Here is an 18,001-nt window from a genome sequence, read left to right as displayed (position 1 = left end):
AAAGAAAGAAGGAAGAGAGCAACCAAGCCAAAAAACAAATCCACCAGTGATAACAAGTGCTAAAAACTATACTAAAAACAAAACAAAACAAGAAAAACGGACAGGCAGAACCCTAGAACAAATTGTAAAAGCAAAGCTGTCCAGACCAAATCACACAAAGAAGCATACACATACACAGTCATAAAAAGAGAAAAAGGAAAAAAATATATATATATATATTTAAAAAAAGAAAGAGAGCAACCAGATCAATAAACAACTCTACCAATGATAGTAAGCTCTAGAAACTAAACTCAGATAAACATAAAACCAGATACAAATTAGATGCAGAAAGCAAACCCCAGTCTACAGTTGCTCTCAAAGTCCACCGCCTCAGTTTTGGGATGATTCGTTGTTTATTTAGGTATTCCACAGATGCAGCATACATCAAGTTGATTGTGGAGATTTAATCCACTGCTTCTGAGGCTGCTGGGAGAAATTTCCCTTTCTCTTCTTTGTTCGCACAGCTCCTGGCATTCAGCTTTGGATTTGGCCCTCCTCTGTGTGTAGGTCGCCTGAGGGCATCTGTTCCCCACCCAGACAGGACGAGGTTAAAGTAGTAGCATGATAGGGGGTTCTGGCTCACTCAGGCTGGGGCGAGGGAGGGGTACGCAATGCGTGGTGAGTCTGCAGCGGCAGAGGCCAGCGTGACGTTGCAACAGCCTGAGGCTTGCCGTGTGTTTTCCTGGGTAAGTTGTCCCTGGATCTCGGGACCCTGGCAGTGGTGGGCTGCACGGGCTCCTGGGAAGTGTGGATAGTGACCTGTGCTTGCACACTGGCTTCTTGGTGGATGCAGCAGCAACCTTAGCATGTCATGCCCCTCTCTGGGGTCCGCGCTAATAGCCACGGCTCGTGCCCGTCTCTGGAGCTTGTTTAGGTGGTGCTCTGAATCCCCTCTCCTCACGCACCCTGAAACAATGGTCTCTTGCCTCTTAGGCAGTTCCAGACTTTTTCCCGGACTCCCTCCTGGCTAGCTATGGTGCACTAGCCCCCTTCAAGCTGTGTTCACACAGCCAACCCCAGTCATGTCCCTGGGATCTGACCTCCGAAGCCTGAGCCTCAGCTCCCAGCCCCCACCGCCCCGGTGGGTGAGCAGACAAGCCTCTCAGGCTGGTGAGTGCTGGTTGGCACCGATCCTCTGTGCCAGAATCTCTCCACTTTGCCCTCTGCATCCCAGTTGATGCGCTCTCCTCCATGGCTCTGAAGCTTCCCTCTCCCTCCTACACCCCGTCTCTGCCAGTGAAGGGGTTTCCTAGTGTGTGGAAACCTTTCCTCCTTCAACTTTCCCTCCCAGAGGTGCAGGTCCCATCCCTATTCTTTTGTCTCTGTTTTTTCTTTTTTCTTTTTCCCTATCCAGGTACGTGGGGAGTTTCTTGCCTTTTGGGAAGTCTGACATCTTCTGCCTGCGTTCAGTGTGTGTTCTGTAGGAGTTGTTCCACATGTAGATGTATTTTTGATGTATTTGTGGGGCGAAGGTGATCTCCACATCTCACTCCTCCGCTGTCTTCTCAATGCCCCATATTTTGTATTTTCAACATTTCCAGTTAGCATTTGTTTGTTAACTTCTTTTCTAAATGTAAAATATTTTAAAATAAGTATTTTCTGAAGTTCTACTTAAAGTTTAAGTAGAACTTTAAACTCATTAGTTTTAACTACCATCTCAATACAAGAAAATTTTATATTAGTAATAGGTATAAAAATTATTAAAGTGATTTGAAATAATATCTGTAACTCTGGGGCTGATTATGATATTAAAGAAGATCTTAATTAATTGAGGGTACTGGTTAATGTTAATGAATGGAATCATTTTATTTCATCTTACTGTTACCTTCCAACTGTTGGATACTGAAAGAGAAGTGGGAGGTGGATGCTCATTTTAAGTAATTTAGCTTTAGTATTCCATGTCAGAATAAGTTGAAATATCAAATGAATGATTGCAGTGAACTTTCTCAAAAATCTATAGCGCATAAATTCTTTGTTTTCTGTGTTTTAAGTCCAATTTAAAAGCTTCTGAGAAACATATAAAAATATATTCGGCTTCATTAGTAATTAGGGAAATACTAATTTAAACAAAAAGCACATTTTACCTTTAAAAGTAGCAACAACTAAAACTTATTAATATCCAGCATTGTTGAGGATATGGAGACCTGGCACCCTCGTACACTGTTGGTTGGCATATATGCTGTTGGAGCGTTTTTGGAAGATAGTTGGGCAATTTCTATCAAAGGATAAACATATGCTTACCTTTTAACTCATCAGTGTGCTTCTAGGAATCCTTCTTACAGAAATGCATGGGTGTACATAAGTCATATACAATGATATTTTATTTCAACATTGTTTATAGTAGCAGAAGTTTTAATTAATATCCATCAGTAGAGGAATGGATAAGATAAATATGATATATTCTTAGTATCACACAACTGTTGAAAAGAATGAGGTAGGTTTCTGTTACTGACATGAACAATCTCCAGGTTGTGTTAAGTGAAAAAAGCAACTTACAAACGAATATATATAGTATGGCCCCACTTCTGTTGGAAAAAAAAGTGTTTGTTTAGGCACATAAATGCATCAGAAAAAGTCTAGGATAATACACAACAAATTGTTCACAGTGATTAGCTCTGGGAAAGGAAATGGAGCAGGCATGTGGGGGTGATAAAAGGAGTTATAATGTTTTACTTTTTATGCCTTTATGTCTTTACTATTCTTTGAATTGTTAAATATGAACATGCATGTCTATCTGTGTATATATAAATCTGCTCCAGGATGCTGTCCTCTTCCATAATACCATTTACTACAACCTCTTATATGGAAACATCAATGCTTCACCAGAGGAAGTGTATGCAGTGGCAAAATTAGCTGGACTCCATGATGCAATTCTTCGAATGCCACATGGATATGACACCCAAGTAGGGGAACGAGGACTCAAGCTTTCAGGTAATCAAAGATTTTAGATCTGGCCCCCACTTACATACTCCCTCCACACTTTAATTTGTCAGGGCCATTTACTAGAAAATGTAAAGACAAAGTACAAACATAGTGCTCATCCAGTCTCTTTTGACAAATTCCCCAGTTTCCTGCCTGTCACTGTAAACAATTCAGCTTGCTAGAAGTAACTGTTCTCAAATCATGCAAGTCTCTTTTCTTTTCACTTGCAGCTGCAAACACTGTAAGTGCTTAATAGTAAGTTACTGATACATGTTGAGATCAGTGCTAACTTATTATCCGTAATCTTAATATTAAAGGTAAGCCAAGGTCATTATTCACATGGGAAAGAAGTAAGAGTAGGGACAAGAAATTTGATAGTAAATAGTGTATCTCCTCATAATTTCCTAGATCATTATGGGATGTTTTCAATACTTTAGACCTCCTTATACTTATACTTCCTTACAGCGAACTTCATTTTCATGTCTTTGTTGGTTCAGTGGCCAAGTAAATTTTAGGGCTTGCACATTTTAAGTGTTTAATTATGAGATGATTACTCTGTTTAATAATGGATCATCCTAAAATGACTGAATTTTTTTGAGGATACATAAAAATGTTTCTTTGCCCTAAATTATTTGAATTCTAAAAGTATAATGATATCTAATGCCTGAAAGTATTAATGTAACTCATAAACATACTGCATCCTTTACATTTACTCTTCATTCTAGTTTAGTTTGGGGAGGAAATGTATAGATTAGGGATGAGGGTAAGGAAAAAGAATGAAGAATACTCCACATGAATTTTAATGAATCCCTGTTCCTCTTCATTGTAAGCTGGCTTCAGTTATTCACAACATTGATTAGGTACATGCAATGTGCAAGCAGCTGTGCTAAATGATTTGAGAGTTAAAAAGATGAAGCATCAAGGGACCTACTCTCAAGGAATTTGCAGTCTATTAGAAAGTTTTGATCTAGGTTTAGAAAATACTAAGCAAAGATTATTTTCAAGTTTAGTTGGTTTGTAATAGCTATTTAGTCATTACCTGATAGTATAAGATGCCTGCTTCATTCCAGTCCACCTTTATACTTTACCATTGCTCTTCATAGGACTTTCCAATAAACTAGCCCACACCCCAGATTATTTATCCATTGGGCTAATTCTGGAGATCCCCAATTTGTCACTTAATACAGACTAGCCCTCTCAAACATGACTTTGCTTCAGTTAGCTATGCTGCATCCCATTTTTCAATCATTTTGTTCCTCTCTGCATGCCTTTGGGGGTAGGAATGTTTAACGAAATTTTATTCTTACCTAATACCCATTGCCTTACAACCAGGCCTCTCAAAATGAGCAATATATTATTTAGCACCTATGCAAATAATTTCGGTAGAGAACAAACAAATGTTTCTTTTCCAAATTCTATTGAATAGAATTGAAACTGGGTTGGTTTCCACTTGAAATTTGGGAAACATGTGAAAACTAGTTCTTCCTCTGAGTATCTAGTTCTTTTTGGAGCTTTCTGCTGCTGAGTTGCTAGGTGGGTAAGCAGATTGTTCTGGCATACTGCCTGTCTTGATAGGAGAATTTTGAACTTACAAAATGAGGAAGAGTGTGGATAGTATGAATATAAACGTATTCACTAATATTAGACATAAGGAGCCCCTCTTACCAGTTGAAGATAATAATTGAAGAACAGATAAAAGTGAAATAATACTTGTGTACCAGATAATCAACAGGTAGGGCTTGTTTTCTGAACAGGTTACTGATGCTAAAAAGTACAAGTTTTTTCAGACATTGATAAATTAATGGATAATGAACAAGAAAAGAAGCCAAAAGGGACATATTCAGCAAAGCACCATCTTTTGTACTTTCAACCATAGTTTTATGTAAGATTGATGGCCTTAGACCTGCAGGAGTCCCAGTGGAGAAAGAAAGATTGCTTTATTTTCTCTAGAATAAATTTAAGAATAATTATGGGTTTGTACATTGTGAAAGGAAGAGCATTGGACTGGGAATTAGTTGGGGGTAATTAGTCAGTTCTAGCAGATTTTGCTAGAACTTGCCTGTGACCTTGAGCAAATTACTTAACCTTTCTGGGCTTCTGTTTCCTTTCTGTTTTAAAATTCTGCTATGCTAGAGTCCTATAGCAAATAACTAAGGTGAAATAAGAGGTCCTAGTCTGTAGCCTTAACTTTGAAGAGTGCTGTGAAAATAATAGCTTTCTGTCAAAAAAAAAAAGTCTTTAAGAATACTGGCTGAATGGTACTTTTTTATGTTAAGAAATAAATTTAGATATTTATAGTTTCATGTCTTCAAGTTTTCAGGCTTCAGATATTGAATTTGGTTTTGGCTTTGTTGATTCTCTAATACTGAAATTTTTCTATCTGAGGTTGCTGTTCATTGGGAAGTAATATAAAGTACATATAAAGTAACATATGTCATGAGCGTATTTCTGGTGAGGGAGGTAATTCTGGAATCAAAGTTGTCACTTCCCCTCCTTGTTCTTTTCGCCTGCCATGAAGTCAGAATTCAGAATCACATTTATGTTCCAGGGAATATAGTTTGTCAAAGGATATTATATATGAACATAAACTCTTATAACTGAGTAAAATGATCAGTAATCAGTAAAGATAAATGTTGTAGGTATTATTTGGTGGTTGTAATTAATGGAAATACTGGAAATATAAAATATGTATGTTATGCTCTCTTAAACTAAAAATTTTCTTTACTAGGAGGAGAAAAGCAAAGAGTAGCAATTGCAAGAGCCATTTTGAAGGACCCCCCGGTCATTCTCTATGATGAAGCTACTTCATCATTAGATTCAATTACTGAAGAGGTAAATGATGGTGAAAACATAAAACTCTTTAATTCAAATTGCTTAACTTTTTTCCTTGGAAGTTTCAGTAAAATAGCTACATTCTTTCATATTTTGAATGAACTTCAATAGAAGGTTCTGTAGAGCCAAATACCTAGCCCTTTTCCCCAATGTAGGAAGTGTTGATAGTAAGAATGCAGGTCGCATTATATTATCACACTGTTAAGTCCATTTGCAAATATATCTCTTTTTGAAACTGTGTGTGACACGTTATGCTCTTGTTGTATTACCTTTTCATCTTGCAAAGCTGTGGGAATCAACTAACCGGCTGACAGAGGAAGGTTTTAGTCTTTCTGCTTTTTGCCACTTAACATTCATTAAAATAGGTCTTATAAATGATTGTGACACGGTACACACCAGAAAGCCTTTCACTTATCATGGAGCAACTCACTAAGAATCAAATTAGGCACACACAGCCTGTGGTTCTGGTATCAGTTTATATTCATTTCATAACAAGTATTGTGAAGCACCAAGATGTTATGACACTGACGTCATGGTACTACCCAGCAACTACATTAGACATCATAACATCTTTGTATTAAATACCAAAGTCTTAACAGCAATCATAATTTCATGCATGAATCCCCTTAATCTAAAACTGAAGATAGGCTGATGTAATTTGTCAGTTGCCTCCATTCACCTACGTTTTACTTGAATATATAGTAAAACCCTATTGTTGAAGGATAGGCCTAATTTCAGCTTTAGAGCATATATGACATATATTTGCATATGGAGTTAAGTTTCAGGGCACATTACTTGATCTGCCATATGTTTAAAACAGCTTAATTTCTAAGTCAGTTGTTTAGCATGAGGATTTGTTATATTTATTTAGAAAATTTTTATTTTATTTATTTTTCATGGAAAGGCATTTTATTTTAAATATAGCACTGTGTACATGTCAATCCCAAACTCCCATCTATCCCTCCCCCCACCCTGCCCCCATGATAACCATAAGTTCATTCTCTAAGTCTGTGAGTCTATTTCTGTCTTGTAAATAAGTTCATTTGTATCATTTTTTTTAGATTCCACATATAAGCAATATCATATGATATTTGTCTTTCCCTGTCTGACTTAACTTCACTTAGTATGAAGTATAATCTCCAGGTCCATCCATGCTGCTGCAAATGGCATTATTTCAGTCTTTTTAATGGCTGAGTAATATTGCATTGGATATATATACCACATCTTCTTTATCCATTCATCTGTTGATGGACACTTAGGTTGCTTTCATGTCTTGGCTATTGTAAACAGTGCAGCAGTGAACAGTGGGGTGCATGTATCCTTTCAAATGATGGTTTTCTCCAGATATATGCCCAAGAGTGGGATTGCTGAATCATAGGGTAGCTTTATTTTTAGTTTTTTAAGGAACCTCCATACTGTTCTCCATAGTGGCCATACTACTTTACATTCCCACCAACAGTGTAAGAGGGTTCCCTTTTCTCCGCACCCTATCTAGCATTTATTATTTGCAGATTTTTTGATGATGGCCTTTCTGACTGGTATGAGGTGATATCTCATTGTAGTTTTGATTTGCACTTCTCTAATAATTAGCAATGTTGAGCATCTTTTCATGGGCCTCCTGGCCATCTGTATGTCTTTGGAGAAATGTCTCTTTAGGTCCTCTGCCCATTTTTTGATTAGGTTGTTTGTTTTTTCGATATTGAGCTGCATGAGCTGTTTGTAAATTTTGGAGACTAATACCTTGTTTGCAAATATTTTCTCCCAGTCTGTGGGTTGTCTTTTCAGTTTGTTTATGGTTTCCTTTGCTGTGCAAAAGCTTTTGAGTTTTATTAGGTCCCACTTGTTTATTTTTGTTTTTATTTCCATTACCCTGTGAGACAGATTGAAAAAGATATTGCTGTGATTTATGTCAAAGGGTGTTCTGCCTATGTTTTCCTCTAAGAGTTTTATAGTATCCGATCTTACATTTAGGTCTTTAATCCATTTTGAGTTTATTTTTGTGTATGGTATTAAAGAATGTTCTAATTTCATTTTTTTTACATACAGCTGTCCAGTTTTCCTAGCACCATTTATTGAAGAGACTGTCTTTCCTCCATTTTATAGTCTTGCCTCCTTTGTGGTAGATTAATTGGCCATAGGTGCATGGGTTTATTTCTGGGCTTTCTATCCTTTTGATATATATTTCTGTTTTTGTGCCAGTACCATACTGTTTTGATGATTGTAGCTTTGTAGTATAGTCTGAAGTCAGGGAGCCTTGATTCCTCCAGCTCCATTTTTCTTTCTTAAGTTTGCTGTAGCTATTTAGGGTCTTTTGTGGCACTGTACAAATTTTAAGATTTTTTTGTTCTAGTTCTGTGAAAATGCCATTGATAATTAGATAGGCATTGCATCAAAGCTCTAGATTACCCTGGGTAGTATAGTCATTTTGACAATATTGATTCTTCCAATCCAAGAACATGGTAGATCTTTTTTTAAAAAAATATTTATTTATTTATTTATTTATTTATTTAGGCTGCACCAGGACTTAGTTGCAGCAAGTGGGACCTTCATTACAGCATGTGGGATCTTTAGTTGTGGCATGCAGACTTCTTAGGTGCAGCATGCAGACACTTAGTTATGGCATGCAGGATCTAGTTCCCGACCACGGATCGAACCTAGGCCCCCTGCATTGGGAGCATGGAGTGTTACCCACTGGACCACCAGAGAAGTCCCAACACGGTAGATCTTTCCATCTGTGTCATCTTTGATTTCTTTCACTAGCATCTTATAGTTTTCAGAGTACAGGTCTTTTGCCTCCTTAGGTAGGTATATCCCTAAGTATTTTATTCTTGTTGATGTGATGGTAAATGGGATTGTTTCTTTAATTTCTCTTTCTGATCTTTCATTGTTGGTGTACAGAAATGCAACAGATTTCTGTGTATTAATTTTGTATCCTGCAACTTTACCAAATTCATTGATGAGCTCTAGTAGTTTTCCGGTAGCATCTTTAGGATTTTCTATGTATAGTATCATGTCATCTGCAAACAGTGACAGTTTTACTTCTTCTTTTCCAATTTGGATTCCTTTTATTTCTTTTTCTTCTCTGATTGCTGTAGCTAGGACTTCCGAAACTATGTTGAATAAAAGTGGCGAGAGTGGACATCCTTATCTTGTTCCAGATCTTAAAGGAAATGCTTTCAGTTTTCGCCATTGAGTATGATGTTAGCTGTAGTTTTGTCATATATGGCCTTTATTATGTTGAGGTAGGTTCCCTCTGTGCCCACTTTCTGGAGAGTTTTTACCATAAATGGGTGTTAAGTTTTGTCAAAAACTTTTTCTGCGTCTATTGAGATCATATGGTTTTTATTCTTCAATTTGTTGATATGGTGTATCACACTGATTGATTTGCAGATATTGAAAAATCATTGCATCCCTGGGATAAACCCCACTTGATCATGGTGTATGATACTTTTAATGTATTGTTGGATTCGGTTTGATAGTATTTTGTTGAGGATTTTTGTGTCTCTGTTCATTAGTGATATTGGCCTGTAATTTTCTTTTTTCATGGTATGTCTGTCTGGTTTTGGTATAACGGTGATGGTGGCCTCATAGAATGCATTTGGGAGTGTTCCTTCCTCTGCTGTTTTTTGGAATAGTTTCAGAAGAATAGTTGTTAACTCTTTTCTAAATGTTTGATAGCATTTGCCTGTGAAGACATCAGGTCCTGGACTTTTTGTTTGTTGGTGAGGAGTTTTTAAATCACATTTTCAATTTCAGTACTGGTGATTGGTCGTTTATAGTTTCTATTTCTTCCTGGTTCAGTCTTGGGAGATTGTACCTTTCTAAGAATTGTCCATTTCTTCCAGGTTGTACATTTTATTGGCATATAGTTGATTGTAGTAGTCTCTTATGGTCCTTTGGATTTCTGTGGTGTCCATTGTAACTTCTCCTTTTTCATTTCTAATTTTATTGATTTCAGCCCTCTCCCTTTTTTTCAGGATGAGTCTGGCTAAAGGTTTGTCAATTTTGTTTATCTTTTCAAAGAACCAGCTTTTAGTTTCATTGATCTTTTCTGTTGTTTCCTTCATTTCTATTTCATTTATTTTTGCTCTTATCTTTATGATTTCTTTCTTTTGCTAACTTTGGGTTTTGTTTGTTCTCCTTTCTCTAGTTGCTTTAGGTGTAAGTTTAGGTTGTTTATTTGTGATTTTTCTTGTTTCCTGAGGTAAGATTGTATTGTTATAAACTTCCTTCTTCGAACTGCTTTTACTGTGTCTCATAGGTTTGGGATCTTTGGGCTTTTGTTTTCATTTGTTTCTAGGTATTTTTTGATTTCCTCTTTGATTTCTTCAGTGATCCATTGGTTGTTTAGTAACATATTGTTTAGCCTCCACATGTTTGTATTTTTTACTTTTTTTTCTTGTAGTTGATTTCTAATCTCATAGTGTGTAGTCAGAAAAGATGCTTGATACGATTTCAGTTTTCTTAAATTTACTGAGGCTCACTTTGTGGCCCAGCATGTGATCAATCCTGGAAAATGTTCCATGTGCACATGAGAAAAACGTGTATTCTGCTGCTTTTGGATGGAATTCTCTATAAGTATCAATAAAGTCCATCTGGTCTAATGTGTCATTTAAGGCCTGTGTCTCCTTGTTGATTTTCTGTCTGGATGATCTGTGCACTGACGAAAATGGTATGTTAAAGTCCCCCATTCCCATTATTGTGTTACTGTCGATTTCTCCCTTCATGGCTGTTAGTATTTGCCTTATATATTGAGGTGCTCCTATGTTGGGTGCATATATATTTACAATTGTTATATCTTCTTCTTGGATTAATCCCTTGATCATTATGTAGTGTCCTTCCCTGTCTCTTGTAACAGTCTTCATTTTAAAGTCTACTTTGTCTGATATGAGTATTGCTACTACAACTTTCTTTTGATTTCCATTTGTATGGAATACCTTTTTCCATCCCCTCACTTTCAGTCTGTATGTGTCCCTAGATCTGAAGTGGGTCTCTTATAGACAGCATATATAGGGGTCTTGTTTTTGTATCCATTCAGCCAGTCTGTCTTTTGGTTGGAGCACTTAATCCATTTACGTTTAAGGTAATTATCGATATGTATGTTCTTATTACCCTTTTGTTAATTGTTTTGGATTTGTTTCTTTAGGTTTTTTTTCTTCCCTTCCTCTTTTGTTCTCTTGTTAATTGATGACTAACTTTAGTGTTGTGTTTGGATTCCTTTTTTCTTTTTTGTGTGTGTATCTATTTTAGATTTGTGGTTTGCGGTTACTATTAGGTTTTGATATGGTAGTCTGTATGTAAGCAAGGTTGTTTTAAGTTGCTGGTCTTTTAATTTCAAATGCATTTTCAATACCCTGCATTTGTTCTCTCCTCATTAATTGCTGGTTTTGATATCATATTTGTGTACAGATGATTTCCTTCCTTTACTGTATGTTTGCCTTTACCGGTGAGCTTTTCCATTCATAATTTTCCTGTTTCTAGTTGTGGACTTTTCTTTTCCGCTTAGAGAAGAATCTTTAGCATTTGTTATAAGGCTGGTCTGGTGGTGCTGAATTCTCTTAGCCTTTACTTGTCTGTAAAGCTTTAAATTCTCTGTCAAATCTGAATGTGAGCCTTGCTGGGTAGAGTATACTTGTTTGTAGATTTTTCTCTTTCATTGCTTTAAATATATTGTGCCACTCCCTTCTGGCCTACAGAGTTTCTGTTGAGAAATCAGCTGATCACCTTATGGGAGTTCCCGTGTATGTTTTTGTTGCTTTTCCCTTGTTGCTTTAATATTTTTTCTTTTATCTTTAATTTTGTCAAGTTGAGTACTGTTTTGTCTTGGTGTGTTCCTCCTTGGGTTTATCCTACCTGGGGGTCTCTGCACTTCCTGGGCTTGAGTGACTGTTTCCTTTCCCATGTTAGGGAAGTTTTCAGCTATTATCTTTTCAAATACTTTCTCAGGTCCTTTCTCTCTTCTCCTTCTGGGACCCTTATAATATGAATGTTGGTGCTTTTAATGTTGTCCCAGAGGTCTCTAAGACTGTCTTCATTTCTTGTCATTCTTTTTTCTTTATTCTTTTCCGTGGCAGTGATTTCCAACATTCTGTCTTCCAGGTCAGTTATCCATTCTTCTGCCTCAGTTATTATGCTATTGATTCCTTCTAGTGTATTTTTCATTTTCAGTTATTGTATTGTTCATCTCTGTTTGTTCTTTAGTTCTTCTAGGTCTTTGTTATACATTTCTTGCATCTTCTCAATCCTTGCCTCCATTCTTGTTCCAAGGTCTTGAATCATCTTCACTATCATTATTCCTAATTCTTTTTCCGGTAGATTGCCTATCTCTACTTCATTTAGTTGTTCTTCTGGGATTTTATCTTTTTCCTTCATCTGGGACATATTCCTCTGCCATCTCATTTTTTCTAATTTTCTGTGATTGCAGTTTCCATTCCGTAGGCTGCTGGATTGTAGTTCTTGCTTCTGCTGTCTGCCCTCTAGTGGATGAGGCTGTCTAAGGAGCTTGTGCATGCTTCCTGATGGGAGGGGCTGGTCCCTGCCTACTGGGTGGAGCTGGGTCTTGTCCCTCTGGTAGGCAGGGCTGTGCTCAGGAAGATTTTTAGCAGCTTGTCTGCTGATGGGTGGAGCTGTGTTCCCACCCTGTTGGTTGCATGGCCAGAGGTGTTCCAGCACTGGTGCCTACAGGCTGTAGGGTGGGGCTAATGGCAGCCTCCGGGAGGGCTCACACCAATGAGTACTCCACAGATCTGCTGCCAGTGTCCTTATCCCCACAGTGAGCCACTGCCACCCCACACCTCTGCAGGAGACCCTCTATTACTAACAGGTAGTTCGGGCCCAGTCTCTTATGAGGTCACTGCTTTTTTCCCCTGGGTTCTGGTGCACACACGATCTTGTGTCAGCCCTCCAAGAGTGGAGTTTCTGCTTTTCCCAGCCCTGTGGAATTCCTGTGATCAAACCCTGCTGGCCTTCAAAGCCAGATTCTCTGCGGCTCCTCCTCCTGTTGCTGGACCTCCAGGCTGGGAAGCCTGACGTGGGGCTCAGGACTTTCACTCCTGTAGGAGAACTTCTGTGGTGTAACTGTTTTCCAGTTTGTGGGTCAAGCACCCCGCGGGTATGGAATTTGATTTTGTTGTGATTGTGCCCCTCCTACTGTCTTGTTGTTATTTCTTCTTTGCCTTTGGATGTAGGGTATCTTTTTTGGTAGGTTTCAGTGTTTTTTTGTCAATGGTTGTTTACCCATTGATTGTGATTTTGATGTTTACATAAGAAGGGGTGAGCTCATGTCCTGCTACTCCACCATCATGAGCTAATCTGAGGATTTGTTATTGATATATTTAAAAGGAACCTTAAGCTACACCAGACTCCATTCATATGCATAGTAGGAATCTGCTTACAAGAACTTTGTACCTAAAAATGTGTCATCCACATTTATCACAATTTCAGAGTCCTAACAACAGTCATTATTTGAGTCACGTATCTTTATTAGCTCACAGAGCATAACCCATTAATTGCTAGCAGAGAACACTCCCCCTTGAGGGAATGAGTTACCGGAAGATTTGGTAAATTTTAATCAACCTTTTAAAAAGGTCCAGAGCATCAGTAGGATGTCAGAGTGTAAGTTCTGGAGGGTAGGAAAGAGGAGTCCTCCCCAGACATCACAATTTTTCTTAGAATTGACCCTGTGCTTGATTTTCAGTCTGCCATAGTAAAATATAAGGTCTTCTTTTCCTGGGTAACCATCTATTCATGATAATTTTATTTCTTTAATAAATACAGTGATTAGAGATACCTGTAGGAAGCCATTGAGAATATCCCCATCCCCCACACTGCTATTTCCATCTAGCTAGCTGTACTTAGACCCAGGTTTCCAAGTATAGGTGAATATATATACAGCTGCCTTACATTTTACAGGCAGTAAACAAAAATGTATTTTCCAGAATGCCTTAAGAAGTCAGACTGCTTTTGAAAAAGAAGTTTTCTCAAGTTAAACATGCATCGTTGTCCTTGTCACCCTTTCCATCCTCTGTGTTTGAACTGAGGAAAAGCAAGTGCTCCTGTACCCTTTGAGTTTCCTATCTTTCTTGATTTTTTTTGTACTTCTCCACATCCTATCACTTGAGTCCCTCCTCATTTTGTTTTTGCTCTCATTGTCCAGATAAACATATCTGTCTATTCTCCTGATATCAGTGGATTCATCATTGTTATTGTTTGTTTTTATGTATAGAAAATATCTACCTTCTCCCAGACTTTATAATTTAAAGAAATATTGCCTATCTTAAAGCTAATTTTTTCCATAATAATATGGTCATATTCACCTTCCCTCTTTGATTGATTTTATTCTCTTAGTAATTATTAGATTAGGTAAAATATTTGGTAGTGGTATAAAGTTTATATAATACCAAATTAACTAGCATTTTATATATTCTTTTCAGAAATACATGAGTATTTTAATATACATTTACCTAATATATAGATCTTCTTTTTCCCCTCCTACTGTTCTTGTTGTCAAACTTGCAGACTATTCTTGGTGCCATGAGGGATGCAGTCAAACACAGAACTTCTATTTTCATTGCACACAGATTGTCAACAGTTGTTGATGCAGATGAGATCATTGTTTTGGACCAGGTAAGAGGTTGAACTTTAAAGTTTAGTGTTTGAAGAACATTAGAAATTGTTACAAACACAAGCAACTTAAATATTGTTTCTAAAGAAAGTTATAGAATTTTGTGTTCTTTGAGTAAGATTGAATCCTGATAGGATTCCGTTTTTACCTCCTTTTGATAGGAAATAATGCATGCCACTTCCAAAAATGAATAAACTGTATTAACTCACTCTATTACAGTTTTAAAAGCAAAGTTAGATGAGGAAAGCATTAAATCCTAATATGGTAGAAGCAGTTTTAAAGGGTATGTATTTAAAATAATTCTTCTTTATTCATTTTTGCTCTGTACAGAATCTTTGCTCATTGTCTTCACTGTATTTTATATTTTCATTTTTCTAAGACCTGCACATACCCTTGATGTCTAAAAGAAAATTACCATAAAATAAAGTCGTTTTCATGTATGGCCATTTTTATCTTTTTCCTCATGAGGAAAGTAAGAAAAAGGACAGCCTGCTTTATTTCTCTGAGGGAATTACTATAAGAGTATACTGTCTAAATGTTCTGAACAAATCAGAGTGCCACTATTGCGATTGGTAGATTTGAAAATTGTAATAGTTTTTCTTTTCTCCTCTCTGTAGGGATATCTTATTCCCACCCCCTTTGTACTTGATTATTTCTAACAGTGTTCTCTATGCTTATTTCTCCCTTCTAATACATAAATCTTCCATTTTTTATCATTTTGAAAGCCTGAGTACTGGGAGTTAAGAGAGAAGAAGCATTCTCTTGTACTGTCTATATTGAGAGAGAATTTTTCATGCCACTAAAATTTCTTATGGGATATTCAGTTCTGTGATATATATATATTATTTCTTTTATGTGTTACCTGTGCACTTGCTACCCTAGGTCTTTTTGTTCGTTTGTTCAAAAATGCTAACATTCACTAAAATATAAACTGATTTTCTTCAGTATGCTTGTTCCAGAGTGTCTTAAATGGGAAATTTTGTAAATATACTTTATTATCTCATTGATGTTCAGGTATCTGAAATAAAATCTGCTCTTTTGTGCTTTTTACTAAACTTTCCAATTGTATGCAGTCATGTACATAGAGCCTTTTCTTGTAAATATAAAATGTTAAAAGTACTTTAACAAGCATGTGCTTACCTACCTCATGCCAGGAGGTTCACAGTATCTATACAGTTATATCATAACGTTGCCACTTGGGGTTTGGATTATAATTGGAACTAACTATTGATCATACCATTTGTATCTAAAATCTCTTTATGTTGAATTTGATGGTTCTATAATTGCTTGATTATGAAGATCAGAGATTTTCATTTTCTAGTGAAACTAATGTGACCTCATGTGTTCCGTCAACAGTCTCTGGTAGTATTAAGTCTGCATAACAGAGTTCCCAAGGCCCTTCCTCACCCTCTTGCAGCCTGGTGATTACCCGTTCCCAGCCTTGGCAAGAGACTGGAGGTTTACTTGTCAGGAAATTGAGTCAGAGAGGCTCTGGACACAAGAAAATTACCAAGTACATTAACAAAGACGGGCGAGATTAACTGGAAATCAAAACATACCGAAGAATAAGACCACAGACCCTCCTGTGCCACTGGCTCCAAGAACCTTGCCAACCAATTATTTATTTCTACTGTCACCACTCCTTCCCTCACCAGCAGATAATTAGAGGATTCTTCTCTAGAGAAACAAAAGTAGCCCCATAAAAAACATGTTCATATTTGGGGACCGCCACAAAATGACCAGATACCCATGTGATCATCCTACAATGAAACCCAACAGCTGAGGAGCCCACTCCCATGCACATAGAGCTTCCAGTCAGTTTTTTTTAATACTGTATTTTTAAGTGTCAGTGGATAGTAAAGGAAGGCCTCTAAAGCAAGCAGAAAAAAATTCAGTAGAAAATGTAGACAATGCAGAGAGCATAAGAAAACTTAAAAATATAATTAATATCATCAGAGGTCATGAAAAATATAACATTTTAAAATAAGGACAAATGCTGTTAAGAAAAAAGGTAAAGAAGACTTAATATTGCATGAGTTCCAGGATACAGTATTAAGTGAAAGTAAGAAAGCTGCAAAAGAGTATATAGTATGCCACCTTTTGCAAGGAGGATGTGGGGGAAACATATGTATATTTACTTGTTTCTGCAAAAAGAAACCCTGGGAGGATAAACTAGAAACTGAAGACATTGTTTACCTGCAGGATGGAGACAAAAAGGGGTAGAAGACAAAGGGGAGGGAGTAAGACTTCGCTGATTATACTTTTCTGTATTATTTTTACTTTTGAGCCATGCTAATGTTTTTTATATGTTTAAAAATCAACAAGGATGGGGCAGAAACAGGAATTGAATACAAACAGAAAGAAGTAAAACTAGGTACATAACGAATTAATAACATAACTATGTAGAAGAAAAATAGCATGCAGAATTAACCCAAATAACTTTTGAACACATTCCTCTGATTATTTAGCCTTAGTGGAATATATTATAAGGATAAAAATAACTCAGACTTGAACTTAGTAAGTTTGTTTTTGGTAGTAGCATGAGAGTAGCTGTTTTGAAACTATTTTGTGTATACTGTAAGACTGAGCATGTGAGTAAATACATTGATGTTGGGAAATAGAGGTCTTACTTGGGAGAAGAAAGATACAGATATGGAATGGAAAAAGAAGAGGAGCCTTGTGATGTTATATTGGAACAGAATTGTCAATATCAGTTCATGATGAAAAAAAAAATGTTCCTAACTCTGTTCAGTGAAAAGGCCTAGAAGCAATGAAATTCCAGTAGTAATGAGTGTAACCAGCACCTACATCTTGGACACTAAGTACTGTTCCTCACTAAAAGGAACCAGGACTCCTTGGAGAAATGCCTGATTCCATATTTGGAGCAGGGAAATTAATGAAGGCATTTCACAAGGACACAGGAACCATTTTGAATGGGTTCCCACTGGCCAAGTGTGGGATGATTTGAATGTCAAAAAATAATAATAATAATGATACTAATGAATTACAACACATTGAATAAAAAACTAATCTATAATTCCATAATTGTACTTAGAGAAAGCTCTTTTTTAAAAATGAAATCTTGCCATTTACAGCAGTGTTAATGGACCTGGAGGGTATTATGCTAAGTGAAATAAGTCAGAGAAAAACAAATACCGTATGATTTTACTTATATGTGAAATCTACAAAACAGAGCAAATGAATAAACAAAACAGAAACAGACTCATAAATACAGAGAACACACTGGTGGTTGCCAGAGGCAGCAGGGGGGATGGATGAAATAGGTGATGGGTACTAAGAAGTACAAACTAAGTCATGGGGATGTAATGTACACATAGGGAATATAGTGAATAATATTTTCATAACTTTGTATGGTGACATATGGTAACTGGACTTAACTGAGGTAATCATTTCATAATGTATAAAAATACTGTATCACTGTTGTACACCTGAAACTAATGTAATGTTGTATGTTAATTATAACTCGGAAATAAAAATGCTAACATACAAGGAATGATAAGTTTACAGAATCATATTTTGCAACCACCATTGTAATAAATGATTCACATAAGGATCATCATTGTT

At 36.7% G+C, this 18,001-nt stretch overlaps 1 protein-coding gene across 1 annotated transcript in view; it reads left to right on the top strand.

Annotated features, from left to right (window-relative positions):
• The window catches only part of ABCB7 (ATP binding cassette subfamily B member 7), a 150,756-nt gene that overhangs the window by 129,431 nt on the left and 3,324 nt on the right, over positions 1-18,001 (top strand). The window contains exons 13-15 of the mRNA XM_057537985.1: positions 2,799-2,970; positions 5,690-5,793; positions 14,311-14,418. Of these exons, the coding sequence (XP_057393968.1) occupies positions 2,799-2,970; positions 5,690-5,793; positions 14,311-14,418 (384 nt within the window). The remainder of the gene's footprint in view (positions 1-2,798; positions 2,971-5,689; positions 5,794-14,310; positions 14,419-18,001) is intronic.

The sequence above is a fragment of the Balaenoptera acutorostrata genome, chromosome X, assembly GCF_949987535.1.
Source record: "Balaenoptera acutorostrata chromosome X, mBalAcu1.1, whole genome shotgun sequence".
NCBI lineage: Eukaryota > Metazoa > Chordata > Mammalia > Artiodactyla > Balaenopteridae > Balaenoptera > Balaenoptera acutorostrata.
The sequence above is the reverse complement of the archived record's forward strand: the minus strand, read 5'-3'. Positions and strand labels throughout refer to the sequence as shown.